At 43.3% G+C, this 16,367-nt stretch overlaps 1 protein-coding gene across 1 annotated transcript in view; it reads right to left on the reverse strand.

Annotated features, from left to right (window-relative positions):
- Positions 1-16,367, reverse strand: part of LTK (leukocyte receptor tyrosine kinase) — a 218,358-nt gene that overhangs the window by 27,543 nt on the left and 174,448 nt on the right. The window contains exons 13-20 of the mRNA XM_075331275.1: positions 16,029-16,179; positions 15,215-15,346; positions 14,601-14,757; positions 9,613-9,795; positions 8,324-8,422; positions 7,798-7,947; positions 4,278-4,388; positions 198-384 (exon numbers count right to left, since the gene is read on the reverse strand). Coding sequence (XP_075187390.1) covers positions 198-384; positions 4,278-4,388; positions 7,798-7,947; positions 8,324-8,422; positions 9,613-9,795; positions 14,601-14,757; positions 15,215-15,346; positions 16,029-16,179 — 1,170 coding nt within the window. The remainder of the gene's footprint in view (positions 1-197; positions 385-4,277; positions 4,389-7,797; positions 7,948-8,323; positions 8,423-9,612; positions 9,796-14,600; positions 14,758-15,214; positions 15,347-16,028; positions 16,180-16,367) is intronic.

The raw sequence follows: 16,367 nt of genomic DNA on the forward strand, positions 1-16,367 counted from the left end.
CAACGGCATCGCTAATGCGGCCGGATGTGCGTCACAAATTCCGTGACCCCAACGACTCCGCATTAGCGATGTCGCAGCGTGTAAAGCCCGCTTTAGTACAAGTTTAAACTTTCCACCATTTATACTATTATCCAGAACTTTTTAGAGTTTGAGTGATTTCTTGTTAATGATCGCCTGCCCGCAAAGTCCTGTCCTACCTCAGCAAGGTGATATTTTTCCGAGGAACTTCTTTCAATTCACTTAAGCCGGCTCCTTTCCCAGCAAAGCAGTAGTTGGGGTTGTAGTCCGTCATGATGATGGAGCTGCGGATCTTGCTCAGCTTGTACTCTGTGCTCTGTAATCTCACCCGGGCGCCTTCCAGCTGCTTCTTTTTCCGTTGGTAAACTGAAACGAGAAGACAGGGAAGATAAAGAAAACTGGGCCAAAATCTGTATCAATAACATATATGACATTACTAGATGTTGTGCAAATGTTTTCATCCCTCCCTTAGTATTTGATCAAGGTTTTTCCATGTACTGATGAACCCGGTCCAAATCTTTTTGATTTTTCCATCCACTTGGCCATAGGAGGGCTTAGGTTTGTTTTTTAGGGGAAAGGATAATTGTAGTTTTGAATGACACAATCATTTTAAAGGGAACCTGTCACCGGTTTTTCGGCCTATAAGCTGCGGCCGCCACCACCAGGCTCTTATATACAGCATTCTAACATGCTGTATATAAGGGCCCAGGCCGCTGTGTACAACATAAAAAACACTTTATAATACTCACCTAGAAGGTCACTCCGGTGCACAACAGTCGGATGGGCGTCTTCGTTCTCCGGGACCGGTGCCTCCCCTTTCGGCCATCTTGGTCTTCCTTATTCTGAAGCTGCGGAGCATGACGCGTCTACGTCATACACACTCGCTGGTCCTGCGCAGGCCCACTACAATACTTTGATCTGCCCTGAGCAGGGCAGATCAAAGTGCGACTGCGCAGGACCTCAATGCCGGCGAGTGTGTATGACATAGACGCGTCATGCACCATGGCTTCTGAGTAAGAAAGACCAAGATGGGCGAAAGAGGAGGCTCCAGTCCCGGAGAACGGCGCCACGCATCCAACTGTTGTGCAGCAGAGTGACATTCTAGGTGAGTACTATAAAGTGTTTTTTATGTTCTACACAGCGGCCTGGGCTCTTATATACAGCATGTTACAATGCTGTATATAAGAGCCCAGTGGTGGCGGCCGCGGCTTATATGCCGAAAAACCGGTGACAGGTTTCCTTTACCATATAATGTACTAGACCCTGGGGAAAAAATAACAAACAAAAAAAGAATTCCGCAATGGATTTTTGGGGTTTGGTGAAGCATAGCTGGGACCGGTGCTGTATGGAGACAGCTCTATAGATGCAGGGCGCACATTAGCAGTACATGTATATGTTTCTATTTGAAACCTGAGCAGGCTGAACCCTCCAATGCCGCAGTCCCTGGCACTTGCCAGGGCTCAACAGATGCCAGCCCTACATCTATCCTTCAGTCCAATTCTGGCTCTGAATCTGCCCTTATTACCAATTTTTTTGGTTGCGAAACCGGACAGTTTATTTTTTCTCATCTAAGTCCTTCAATCGACAGCTACTCTGCAGAAGTCGGGAGCCCCTTCAGCAACGTCTAAATCCCTGTTAAAGGGAATATTTCAGCAAATTTTTGCTATGTAAGCTGAAGCCAGCATGCTGCAAAGGTTAATACATAGAATTCAGGGATGCCTGTCTTGTCAAGGTCCGATCTATTGTTTGCTATGTATGTTTACATAGCAAACAGGTGCATGGCAGTCTGGCACACCTCCCCTCTGATTGACACCTCACTGTCAATGTACAATATCTATAAAGAGCCTGGTGGGGGTGGGGGCAGCTCTCTCAGCTCTGCTACATGGCTAAATAAAAAGAAATTCTGATAGTGTCAGAACAGCTGCAGCCAATAATCTAAGTGATACATTGTTGGATTCAGAGTCTCTTTGCCTACATTATGCTGCTCTCAGATAAGCTAGCAATAACCTGCTGACAGATTCCCTTTAAGAGGTTAAAGCGTAATACCGAGGTTCTCCTTAGCCTCTAATACACAGAGCATCCAGTGCAAAGTGTGGATGCCTATTTTGCTATGATGGTTTGGTTATCTAACGGGTTTCACCCTGCAAGTGGTGCTGTGAATGGAGAAATCACAGGGTGCCTTACTGGCTCTCTTTCTAATCATCTGTATAGTCATGTGTAAATCATATCCCATAACTTTCTAGGATGGAAAAGGCCCTTGATGGAATTTACTAAACATAAAACATCATTCATACTCCCGAGTGCTGCAAACGCCTCCGGCACTGCGAATCTACAATAATGAAAGGGATTTATTTTGCAAAAGACCTAGAAATACATTGATTTTAATCACTAACATTGGGGTTGATTTGCCTCATTTCATCATGTTATATTACAGGTGAATGAATTTGCAGGCCCTTGGTCCAGCGGCCACATCAGTGGTCCATCCCTGTAAACTGCATCCTACCCAACGGAATCACCGGTGTGACGCACACAGGACTTTGCGCCACGGCTACTGATCAGTAGATGAGCCATGGATGTCGGTGGTTAGCAGAGCTCCTGTACGCCGGTGACGGACTACCCACATGGCCCCTGGGCCAGGATCTTGCAAATCGATTCAATCGTCTCAATATAACAGATACAGAAGTGTTTGTCTGTCCCGATGTATTGGGCGAATGTCATGTAAGACAGTGAGGATTCTATGTGAGTCATACATATATTGATCCTGAAATACTCATCTATTTACATGGACATTGTCCCTAATTTTTAGCATTGATGTTATATTGATTTTCGACTGGTGGGATACAAGTGATTGATCTCTTTGCGATCTAAGCTACATTTCAATGCTGCAGTGAATAAAGGAAATGGTCTGGGATCCAAGGGATGACACTTACAGACTATATGTCAGTAACAATCGGTGGGGAACGCAAAGCAATCAATGAGCTCAAGTCACTGTCATTATCACCAGGGAGTGTATGTCTAAGAAACTAAGTAATATATCTTATCATCAGATAAATTGCTTCTTTCAGCCCCGCATTGATTTTTTTAGTCTCAATTCATGGAGAAAATTAGGACTGATTTTCCTATTACTAAGATAGGAGGTGACAGTTGGTGCTTTTAAAATTCCATGGAGAAAAGAGTAGATCGAGGACAACACTGACATTCTGCTGCAAGTTCTCCTTAAAACATTTACATTGATGCATAGAACTTAAGCATCAGCGATAGGAGCTAGCTCCGGTCTCTGCTGTTAGCGGCAGATGCCTGCTCTATAACACAGCTGACAACTACCAGCTTCTGCGCCCGCTTCATACACCTGCATTGTCCTTTTTGATAGTTTTCTTAGAATGAGCATTAAAATGCTCCTTTGAACATTAAGCAGAAAATTTTGCAAAGGGACTATACAGCCATTCGGACATGGATTTTTTTAACGTAAGCCGATCCATCTCATCAGATCTAAAGGAGGCTTTACACATTAGCGATATCGCTAGCAATTTGTAGCGATAGCGAGCGTGTAAGTACCCGCCCCAGTCGCGCATGCGATTGTTTGTGATCGCTGCCGTAGCGAACATTATCGCTACGCAGCGTCACACATACTCACCTGGTCGTCGTCGTCGCTGTGACTGCCGAACAATCCCTCCTTCAAGGGGGAGGGCAGTTCGGCATCACAGCGACGTCACCGCAACGTCACTAAGCGGCCGGCCAATCAAAGCGGAAGGGCGGAGCTGAGCGTGATGTAAACATCCCGCCCACCTCTTCCTTCCGCATTGGGGCCGGCGGTAGGTAAGGAGACGTTCCTCGCTCATGCGGTGTCACACATAGCGATGTGTGCTGCCGCATGAGCGATGAACCACAACGCTAAACAACCCTTACCGATTTTTGAGTTTGGGACGACCTCTCCATGGTGAACGATTTTCACCATTTTTGAGGTCGTCTAAGGACGCTGGTAAGTATCACACGCTGCGATATTGTTAATGACGCCGGATGTGCGTCACTAACAATGTGACCCCGATGATCAAACATTAACGATATCGTAGCGTGTAAAGCCCCCTTAAGAGATCCGATTTAATATGTATTCAGTTTGAATGGTTAAATCTGCCTATAGAACCTCTTTAACTGTTTTAGAAAGCATTGACAGGCACATTTCTTAAAAATGAATTGCTAATTTTTAAAACCGGAAATCTCATAACGTATAGATAAAAGGCATATTGTGAAAGAAGACGTACCAAATGACAGGCTTGCACAGGCAAACATCACTCCGAAAATAACGGTGGCAATCAGAACAGCCAGAATGAGTGGGAGCGAGAGCTGTCGCTCTGGAATGGGTCCTTTAAGTCCTAAAAAAGACCTACCAATAATTAACTTTAATCTTCATTAAAGCATCTATTTTATAATTTGTATACAGTATTTTATACTATATATATATACACATATATATATATATATATATATATATATATATATACTGATGTATGTAAAGCGCTATGGAATTAATAGCACTATATAAGTGAATAAATATTATTTTATATATATATATATATATATATATATATATATATATATAATATATATATAAAAATATCTATATATCTATAGGTATATATATATAATATATATATATATATATATATATATACAGTACAGACCAAAAGTTTGGACACACCTTCTCATTCAATGAGTTTTCTTTCTTTTCATGACTCGAAAAATTATAAAAAATTATAGTCACATTGAAGACATCAAAACTATGAATGAAAACGTGTGGAATGAATTACTTAAAAAAGTGTGAAACAACTGAAAATATGTCTTATATTCTAGGTTCTTCAAAGTAGCCACCTTTTGCTTTGATTACTGCTTTGCACACTCTTGGCATTCTCTTGATGAGCTTCAAGAGGTAGTCACCGGAAATGGTTTTCCAACAGTCTTTAAGGAGTTCCCGGAGATGCTTAGCACTTGTTGGCCCTTTTGCCTTCACTCTGCGGTCAAGCTCACCCCAAATCATCTCGATTGGGTTCAGGTCTGGTGACTGTGGAGGCCAGGTCATCTGGCGTAGCACCCCATCACTCTCCTTCTTAGTCAGATAGCCCTTACACAGCCTGGAGGTGTGTTTGGGGTCACTGTCCTGTTGAAAAATAAATGATGGTCCAACTAAACGCAATCCGGATGGAATAGCACGCCGCTGCAAGATGCTGTGGTAAGCATGCTGGTTCTGTATGCCTTCAATTTTGAATAAATCCCCAACAGTGTCACCAGCAAAGCACCCCCACACCATCACACCTCCTTCTCCATGTTTCACGGTGGGAACCAGCCATGTAGAGTTCACCTTTTCTACAAAGACACGGTGGTTGGATCCAAAGATGTCAAATTTGGACTCATCAGACCAAATCACAGATTTCCACTGGTCTAATGTCCATTCCTTGTGTTCTTTAGCCCAAACAAGTCTCTTCTGCTTGTTGCCTGTCCTTAGCAGTGGTTTCCTAGCAGCTATTTTACCATGAAGGCCTGCTGCGCAAAGTCTCCTCTTAATAGTTGTTCTAGAGATGAGGTGTGTCCAAACTTTTGGTATATATTTATATATATATATATATATATATATAGTTGTAATACATTTTTAGAAAAAGTGCAAAACTATGTGCATTGATGGAAAGAGCTTTTCACAGCCTAAACCATAAGTTCTCCTAAGTTGTGACTCCTTCATATATGTCTAATATTGGATCATTATCGCCTGAGCACTCCTGTGTGCTAAATGAGGAAGCAGCTGCCAGGATTTTTTGTGACAGCAACCTATCTTCACATAAACAAAAAAAAGAGGTCCACCCACTGAAATACAACAGGCTGGATCCTTCTCTCCCCTGATATTTGTAGGACGACAATCAGGAGTCTTCCTTAGATATTAGATAGCGGTTGGCCATCGATCATTCGGCTGACAGTTTATCCCCACACCTGGATGAGCGATCTTGTTCTCTCTATGAGAAATCAGCTGTTGGACTCTCTGTCAGTGGCTTATGTGCACGGAGAAGAAGAGGTTCAGCCATTGAAATACAACAGGCCGTATCCTTCTCTCCCCTTGACATCATCTGAAGGAGGAGATACAGGAGACCTCCATACACATTAGATAGCGGTTGGCTATCGATCATTCGTCTGACAATTTTCCCCCACGCACATGGATGAGCGCTCTTGTACTCTCTATGAGACAACAGCTGCCGGACTCCTCTGTCAGCGGCTTATGTACACAGGGAACAAGGGATTCAGCCACTGAAATTCAACAGGCTGGATCCTTCTCTCCCCTGACAGCACCTGAAGGAAGAGATACAGGAGACCTCCATACACATTAGATAGCGGTTGGCCATCGATCATTCGCCTGACAGTTTATACCCCACATATGGACAAATGATCCGGTTCTCTCTAAGAGAAAACAGCTGCCAGACTGCTCTGTCAGCAGCTAATCTACAAGCGGAAGAAGAGGTTCAGCCACTGAAATTTGGCAGGCCGGATCCTTCTCTTCCCTGACATCATCTGTAGGAGCACATTCAGAAGTCCTCCATACACATTAGACAGCGGTTGGCCATCGATCATTTGTCTGACAGTTTATCCCTATGCATGGACAAGCGCTCTTGTACTCTCTATGTGAAATCAGCTACCAGACTCCTCTGTCAGCAGACAATCTACAAGCGGAAGAAGAGGTTCAGCTGCTGAAATACAACAGGTCGTATCCTAAGGCTATGTGCCCACGCTGCGGAAAATGCGCGGATTTTGCCGCGGATTTCTTGCGGAAAAGCCGCGGATTTTCCAGAAATCTGCAGCACAGCTACTCCCCAGCCATTTCTATGGCATTTGGGAAATGCTGTGCCCACGCTGCGGATTTTTCCGCAGCGGAAATCGTGCGGATTTTCGTGCGGAAAAATGTGCAGCATGTCAATTATTGTTGCGGATTTTCGTGCGGATTTTGCCTATTCAATTGAATGAATAAAAAAAAAAAAATCGCAAAATCCGCAACAAAATCCGTGTCAAATCCGCATCCAATCCGCGTCAAATCCGCACAAAATCCGCACCCATGAAAAGGTGCGGATTCCGGGGGAAAGCTGCGGATTTTGATGCAGAAAAATCCGCAGATACAGAGTCCCGTGGGCACATAGCCTTAAACTTCCTTGACTTGTTCTGTAGGAGAAGATTCAGGAGTCCTACATACACATTAGATAGCGGTTGGCCATCGATCATTTAGCTGACAATTTTCCCCCACGCATGGACGAGCACTCTAATTCTCTCTATGAGAAAACAGCTGCCAGACTCTGTCAGCAGTTAATCTACAAGCGGAAGAAGAGGTTCAGCCGCTGAAATTCAGCAGGCCGGATCCTTCTCTTCCCTGACATCATCTGAAGGAGGAGATACAGGAGACCTCCATACACATTAGATAGCGGTTGGCTATCGATCATTCGTCTGACAACTTTCCCCCACGCATGGACGAGCACTCTAGTTCTCTCTATGAGAAAACAGCTGCCAGACTCCTCTGTCAGCAGCTAATCTACAAGCGGAAGAAGAGGTTCAGCCGCTGAAATTCAGCAGGCCGGATCCTTCTCTTCCCTGACATCATTTGTCGGAGGAGAGTTTGGAGGCCAAGTACACATTAGATTTCAGCTGATATTTGTAGGTTTGGACACCTTTTATTTACGGTGTATTGTGGTCTTTAGAGACTTTAAAAGTAATGTCCTTGAAAATAAAACCGTATGATTCTAGATATACATGTCGTACCTATACACGTGACATTATCACTCCCCAGCATGGTGCCGGGCTCACAGATGCACACAACTCTCCGTTCAGTCTCTTTCTTACAATTTCCGGATTTACAATGGCTGCAGTCCAAGTACAGCTCGATATTCACTTCCCCGTCATTCTCCATTGCTGTATGAATTTAAAGAGAAAAGTTACTAGCCAAGTATTTTTCCATTTCTCAACACACGAACCATCATTGGTGCCCCCAGTCCTACATACGTGTGCCACTGTGGGGTGTCTGGTAGCATGACCGCCCCATTCTGGAAGGCAAGCAGACAACGCGGCCAGGGAGCAGGCCACTATTAATTACTGACGATCTCCCCCCTCCCCATAGAGTTATAGCAGCCTGCAAATACTGACATCATGGTTATAGCATCTATTCCCCTGTCGCTCATAAATATCTGCGGATCATAGGAAAAGAAAATCCAAAACACATCATGGGGCCGAACACTCAAAGTCATGAGTTCTGTTGAGTTATTGCTGATGTCTGTTTGTGTGATCTCACCAGCTAAGGGCACCAGAAACTTCTCTCCATACGGATTAAGAAAGGAGACTCCATCCTGACCATTGGCACAGATATCATCCAGCTGGGAAGCGTTTCCTCCTAGAAGCACAAACTATAGGTCAACGGATGCACAATGCACTCCATGTATGTTGGGGCTATTGCCAAAAACGTGCTGATGTATGGGGGTCTGACTGCTGGCACCCTCAGCGATCCCAAGGACAAGGCTCCGGAACCCCGCCGAGAATGGGGCTCTGCAGGGCCACATCTGGAATGAAGCAGGGGTGCACATGGTCAGCCTCTGCTCCATCATTTTCTATGGCACCAGTGGAGAAAGCTGGCAGCGATGAGCTATTTCCAGCAGTCCCATAGACAATAACTAGAGTGGAGGTTGAGCATGTGCACATGAACTTCATTCATTTTCTATGGCACCACTGGAGAAAGTTGGCAGCGATGAGCTAGTTCCAGAAGTCCCATAGACAATAATTGGAGTGGAGATTGAGCGTGTGCACCTCCACTTCATTCATTGTTTATGGGACCGCTGGATAAAGCTGGCAGTGATGAGCTATTTCCAGCAGTCCCATAGACAATAATAATTGGAGTGGAGGTTGAGCATGTGCACCTCCGCTTCATTCATTGTCTATGGGCCTAGTCAAGAAAACAGGCAGCAATGAACTACTTCCAGCAGTCCCATTGACAATGAATAGAGTGGAGTTCGAGCATGTGCACCTCCGCTTCATTCATTGTCTATGGGACCCCTGGTGAAAGCTCGCAGAGATGAGCTATTTCCAGCAGGCCCCTGAACAATGAATAGAGTGGAGGTTGAGCATGTGCACCGCTGCTTCATTCATTGTCTAATGGAATGCTGGAAAAAGCTGGCAGTGATGACTTATTTCAAGCAGTCCCATAGACAGTTAATAGAGTGGAGGTCGAGTATGTGAACCTCCACTTAATTTTGTCTAATGGAACGCTGGAAAAAGTTGGAAACTATAAGCTATTTCCAGCAGTCCCATAGACAATGAATGGAGGTTGAGCATGTGACCTCTGTTTCATTCACTCTCTATGGGACTGCTGGAGAAAGCTGGCAGTGATGAGCTATTTCCAGCAGTCCCATAGACAATGAATGGAGTGGAGGTTGAGCATGTGCACCTCCACTTCGTTCCAGATCAGACCCTCAGCAATCGGCAAGTTATCCTCTACCCAGCACATAAGGCATAACTTGCTATTTTTGGGAATAAGTTTCTAATGAGTAATATGTAAATATCAGAACACAAGTTATACTATGTTATTACCTTGGTACCCTCCTCCGCCTCCTCCAGAGCTACATGGTCCTCCTCCACCACCGAAACCTCCAAAAGTGTCCCACTGAAGACTGGCTCGTGCTTGATAACATGACTGCCCCCCTTCTGCCCCTTCAAGAAGAGATTTCCCAGCCCACGGGAGATGAGTAATGTCATTCCAGCCGCCACCACCACCTGTAGTCACGGATAAATATATATGTATTTTTTTTTTTTTAGAGAAACCATCAACAATTAAAAAAAAAATTATATAGCTCAATCTTTAAATAGAAAATGACGAGTAACAATGTAGATGCATTCATGTGCAAAATATAAAAATCATATATGGAATAAAACATGTTAGTGTCACGCCAGAAGCGAGCGGACTGCCTCCAAGTGGCGCAACACAGAGGAAAAACTAGGAAACTATACAACGGAAGGCCCTGGGGCTAAAGAAGGGGAAGCGGGGACCCCTCCTAACACTCACCCGAGACTGATCCCTGCACTCTCTAACATACCCAGATGGGTCCTTATACCACCCCTCCCCCTGTGCGCCGTTACATGCCTAGGCCCTTGCTGGTCCTGAACTTACTCTGAATAGTGTGAAGGCGAGTAAGAGGCTAGTCTAGCCACTAGAATAAGACAACAAGAGGAAGGTAACATGAATAGGGGAAAGCCATAACAAATAACACTCTACAGCTCCTCCAGCAGGAAACTTCTCAGCTGCAACCAAAACAAACACCTATGCTTTTCCAGAGACTGGCTCCTTTAAAGTGAACAGCATAGGTATGAGCTATAGCCGGCATAGGGAGGAGTGAGTAGCGAAAATTTATAGCTGCAGCTGAGATTACAACAGGATGGAAATGAACCTTAACCCCTTCAGCATCGGATAGAATTAAATAAGCTCCAACTTAGGGTAAACGACAAACGGACACTAAAGAGGATCTGTGAGCAATAATATGCTGTGACTGCCTGATCCCAGATCCCCCCCCCCCCCCAAGATCACATCAGGCCGTGACACACTCGTGACAGGCTATAGATTGAGCTCCATGGACTGAGGTCTACCTTCAACCTTAAAGTCTATGAGACTATGAAAAGTAAAGGCCCCATTACACGCTACGATTTATCTGACGATATGTTGTCTGGGTCACGTTTTTTGTGACGCACTTCCGTCGTCGTTAGTGACGTCGTTGCGTGTGACACCTACGAGCGACTCCGAACGATCGTAAAACTAGCGAAATTTGTTAATCGTTGACACGTCGTTCATTTTCAAAATACTGTTCGTTGTTGCGAACGCAGCAGACATATTGCTACGTTTGACACCCTGGCAACGACGAACAACATCGTTAGTGCGTCCTTCATCAGCGACGCGGGCGTGTCATTACGAGCAATACTCCACGCCTCCTCCACTCTGATTGGTGTCATGTATGTATGCTATGGACAATTTTACACCTCTGTCGTTGCCGGAATCGTTGAGAGGAATGCTGTGTGATGGTGTCCACACGACCGCCTTGGTCAAACAATATATCGCTGAACGATATAGCGTCGTTTGTGAGATGGGTACGTGTGACCGCTACAAAACGACCTATGAGCGATCTTGGCAAATTGTAACAACGATCTGGGCGTGTCACATCGCTAACGAGATCGCTAACGATATCATTGAGTGTAAAGCGGCCTTAAGTTGTCGGAATGTCTCATATCTGACACCTAATTAATATGTTTTGGAAATTATCATCAAATTTTAATGCCTTGTGGTAAGTGTGTTCATCGATCGGGAAAGTTCTATGAACAGTAAACACTGCTCTTTGTTCTAGGGTCGACAAATTTAGTGATCTCTGAACATAATTTTTTTGTGTAACATCCTCTTTCCATGCAGAGGTACAGATACATATTGTAACCCAGATGTATGTAAATGAAACACATACAGTATAACATCTGCAAATAATTTATATTTTATATTAAGTGCGTGTCACTTCCAATATTTATGAGCTAAATGTCAACAACTATTAAAAAAATATATGTATGGGTATATAAATTTTATCTCAATGGAAGAATGGCTTCTCATCATACTGCGTAATCGGAAAATGAATAATCCCTTTTTAACACTGATATGTTTTATATCCAAAATTATGTACTTACTAATATTCTAATATGTAGCCTTGGTGGGAAGAGTTACAGAGCTTAAAATCCTATATATGGAGAGATGAAAGATAATATACAAGTTTCCAGCAGTCACCACTAGGAGGAGCTAAGGCGCTTACTGCATACAGTGTTATTGTTTTATTCAATGTATAAGCAGTATGCAGTGAGCTCCTAGGCTCCCTCTAGTGGTGACTGCACAGAAGTAAAGAGTTACAGTTAGGTCAAGAAATATTTGGTGACTGAATCTTCTCAATACTTTCTTTTACCCATCATTCTGGGACAGGTTGATCTTAGTTTCATTTGTCCTCTACTACTTTTCCAGATCTGGGCGGGTTATTTAGATGTTTTTTGGGTAAAGTCTAACCTGGCCTTTCTATTCTCGGGCTGATTAATGGCTTGCACCTCGTGGTGAACCCTCTGTATTTGCTATCATGAAGTCTTTTCTTTATGATAGACTTAGGGTACCGTCTCACTAAACGACATACCAGCGATTCCGACCACGACAGGACCTGGTCAGGATCGCTGGTGCGTCGCTACATGGTCGCTGGTGAGCTGTCAATCAGGCAGATCTCACCAGCAACCTGCGACCAGCCACCAGCGACTCTGCGCTTGGTAACCAGGGTAAATATCAGGTAACTAAGCAAAGCTCTTTGCTTGGTTACCCGATATTTACCCTGGTTACCAATATACACCGCTTAGCACTGGCTCCCTGCACACATAGCCAGGGTACACATCGGGTTACTAAGCAAAGCGCTTTGCTTAGTTACCCGATATTTATCCTGGCTACGTGTGCAGGGAGCCAGCGCTAAGTGGTGTACGCTGGCAACCAGGGTAAATATCGGGTAACCAAGCAAAGCGCTTTGCTTAGTTACCTGATATTTACCCTGGTTACCAGCGTACGCTGCTTACACAGAGTCAGTGCTCGTCGGTCTCCCGCCGTCAAACACGCCGATGTGTGCTGCACAGCGGGAGACCAACAAGCAAAAAAATGAACCAGAACAGTGTGTAACGATCAGCGATTTCACAGCAGGGGCCAGGTCGCTGTTTAGTGTCACACACAGCGAGATCCCTTGGGTGCAGCTGTGAAGGGGTTTTTCTTCACCATGGAAATGATTCCGCAATCATCCACCATTGTTGTCCAGGCCATTCTGAGTCTTCATGCTCACTACTGCACTCTTTTTTTTTTTTTTTTGCAGAATGTACCAGACTGTTGATTTGGCGGCTCCTAACATTTCTGCAATCTCACTGATGGATTTCTTCTTTTTCTCAGCCTAATGATGCTGTTTCTCTTACATTGAGAGCTTTTCCATTTGACATGTTTCCATGTTGTGGGTTCACAGCAACAGCTTTCAAATGTAAATGCAACAGCTGGAATCAGCTCCAGACCTTTTACCTCTTTAATTGATAATAGATTAATGATGGATTGGTGCATGCAATCCATTAAAGAGCTTGTGAGATAACTGTCCAATTCCTTTTGATCCCTTGAAAAAGAGGCAGCTACACATTAAAGATCTGTAATTACTAAACCTTTACTCCAATTAGGATGTGAATACCCTCAAATTAAGGATGAGAGTCTGCACTTTCAGCCCATATTTATTATATAACTGTATCTTGAATATGTTTTGGTAAACAGCTAAAATGCCAAAATTTGTGCCACTGTCCAAATAGTTCTGGACCTAACTGTATCTTATTGCTCAAGGTCTAAACAGGTTATATGGAGATTTCCACTAAACAAGCAGAACTCTGACTGATAAAAATATATCAATATAAATGGAAGCTATAATCAGAAAATTACCAAAAGTTTAAATCAAGGGTGTTTTTTTTTTTACATGTATACATTTTTTTTAAAAAAAAAAAGTTATCTATCAAATTCCACACTGGCCATTGTGACTTTTTTTAGACTCCTACTTCCTGTTCTTTTAGGAAGATATTTTCAGCATGCTCCTTATCAGCAGAGGGAGGATTACAATGATAGGTAGCACCTCTACACAGCTGATAAGGCAGGGGTCCGCCAATCACAATAGGCGATGTCACTGCTGGCCCTGCTCCTGCTCCCTTTACAATGACACGCTCATTAGATAGGGCCAGGATGCGACTATGTACATGTGTTGTTTCCTGAATGACCATCATGGCTATGTACATGTGTTGTTTCCTGAATGACCATCATGGTTGTGTACATGTGTTGTTTCCTGAATGATCATCATGGCTATGTAGATGTGTTGTTTCCTGAATGATCATCATGGCTATGTACATGAGTTGTTTCCTGAATGACCATCATGGCTATGTACATGTGTTGTTTCCTGAATGACCCTCATGGCTATGTAGATGTGTTGTTTCCTGAATGATCATCATGGCTATGTACATGTGTTGCTTCTTGAATGATCATCATGGCTATGTACATGTGTTGTTTCCTGAATGATTATCATGGCTATGTACATGTGTTGTTTCCTGAATGACCCTCATGGCTATGTAGATGTGATGTTTCCTGAATGACCATAATGGCTATGTACATGTGGTGTTTCCTGAAACAACAGGAAGTTAGAGTTTAAAAAAGCCCCAGTGGCCAATGTGAGAATTGCAAGAATTGTATTTATTATTTTTAATACAGATTGAGATATGGAAAAAGGAAAACATTGACACCAATTTAAAAAAAATGCAATTAACACAAACCCTGATTTAAACAGGTCATTTTCTGATGATGGCCTCCCTTTACTTATTACAGAATTTTAGATTTTAGTTGAAAGAATAACATGATTATGTAATTTAGCCTAATCGAGACATGAAATGTGACTATGTGGTCTTTTATTGAAATAATGAAGGTACTAACACACTATTTCTAATTGACCAGGGTTTTCCAGTACCTGCTGCTCCACTTTTTCCACTCAGCCCAGGGATCGTTATGTTCATTTCAAAAGTCTCTAGTGGTTCGAACTCTGAGGAATCATCTGGATCTTCTAAGTAAGCTTTTCCTCCTCCACCGGCACCGACTAGTAATGGTATAAGCATCCCATTTACTTCCTTTAATGGAAAAAAATATAAATAACACATAGTCAATAACATTTCTTAAGAACCTAGCTCCTATATGGCAATCATGTGAATTCGTGTTACACTTCCATGAGAAGTTTTTGGCTTCATACAAATGGATATCTACAGGATGGGTGATAATGTACTGATCAGTGGGGGTCTGACTGCTGGGACCGGCACAGATTGGCAGATTGTGGAACTTTTATCCCCATTATAATGGAGCAGAAGTGCAGATACTTGCCATCTGCTCCATTCATTCCCTATGGGGTTGCTGAGTGCTGCACTCCATTTTTTCCAGCAGTCTCATAGAGAATTAATGGAGCGGCAGCTGGGCACGCGCACTTCTACAGCATTGAGTCCCAGAGGTCGGACCCAGACTGAACAATAAACCATCACCCCTTTAAATCTTGAATATATATATATTGATGAATTACAATGTAATAACTTTCACCTTAAATATGTAAGTCGCTCCCCCGCCGCCACCTCCTCCTCCAGCCCATTCTGAGAGTGATTCCTTTTCTCTGAATTCATCCTCAATGATGGCCGACTCTCCTACGCAGATTTCTTGGGTCTTATTATTTTTCTAGGACATTGAAGGTGATTACCTTTACTTCTTGCCATTTAAATAGAACCAATATATAACATAGTGTTGTGCAGAGATAGTCTCTGCCACACTTATGGTTCACAAGTCTTTCCTTTACTGACAAGGGGTTAACATGCGTGCTGCCAACAGAAAGGATGAAAAAGTGATTTTATTCAAAGTGTTTCGGAGTATAAACTTCATCAGGTCATTTTGACGGTCCTGATGAAGAAGTTTCCACTGCGAAACGCGTTGAAAAAAAAACCTTTCTAGGATTCGCTCTCATCCTTTCTCACGGCAGCACGGATATTAACCCCTACTATCCATTGTCCGCATTTGATTTTCCGGGGTCTGCAGAACCGTGTTCACGCCAGATTTATTAGCTGCCTCCAGATCCCAAATATTAGAAACTTGCATCATAAAATGCAAAGAAAAGTTACTTTTTCATTTTTTCCCCCTCTTTTATTTGCTGTTAACAACTCAGTTTGCTCGGTAACTGAATTTTCCATGGTGGAAATTGATGGATGGTGCGTTTTCACTTTACCATGAAATACTGTACATCTGGTGCCAGACAGGTCGTAATACTGAATTGCAGCTCTAATATTAAATATGGAAAACCTCTGTTCTGTCAGATCCTTCAGGGTATAAAATTATGCCTCTTATAAGCTGATAAATTAATATTCACCCCCGGGCATGCATCTTCTCCTTGTTGGCCAACCAGGATATAGAGCATCTCGTCTTTCTGCAGGTGGAACACTCCAGACATGAAGATTCCATGAGAACGTTTGTTGTGGTTCTTGGCTCCCTTCCCTCCTGCTGCACCATATGCAGATATCCTGAAAAACAGGGCAACTTCACTAAGCTGAGAATCATTTCCAATAAAGTGAAAATGGTTGCATAATTTTATTTTATTTAAAGGGAACCAGTCATCACATCTCCTCCCCTAAAACCGGAAGCAGGTCCATGGAGCTTATTGAAATACATCGATTCCTACCTTCATTTTCTGCAAAGTAATGCGCTATTA

Source organism: Anomaloglossus baeobatrachus, chromosome 12 (assembly GCF_048569485.1).
Source record: "Anomaloglossus baeobatrachus isolate aAnoBae1 chromosome 12, aAnoBae1.hap1, whole genome shotgun sequence".
NCBI classification, from domain to species: domain Eukaryota; kingdom Metazoa; phylum Chordata; class Amphibia; order Anura; family Aromobatidae; genus Anomaloglossus; species Anomaloglossus baeobatrachus.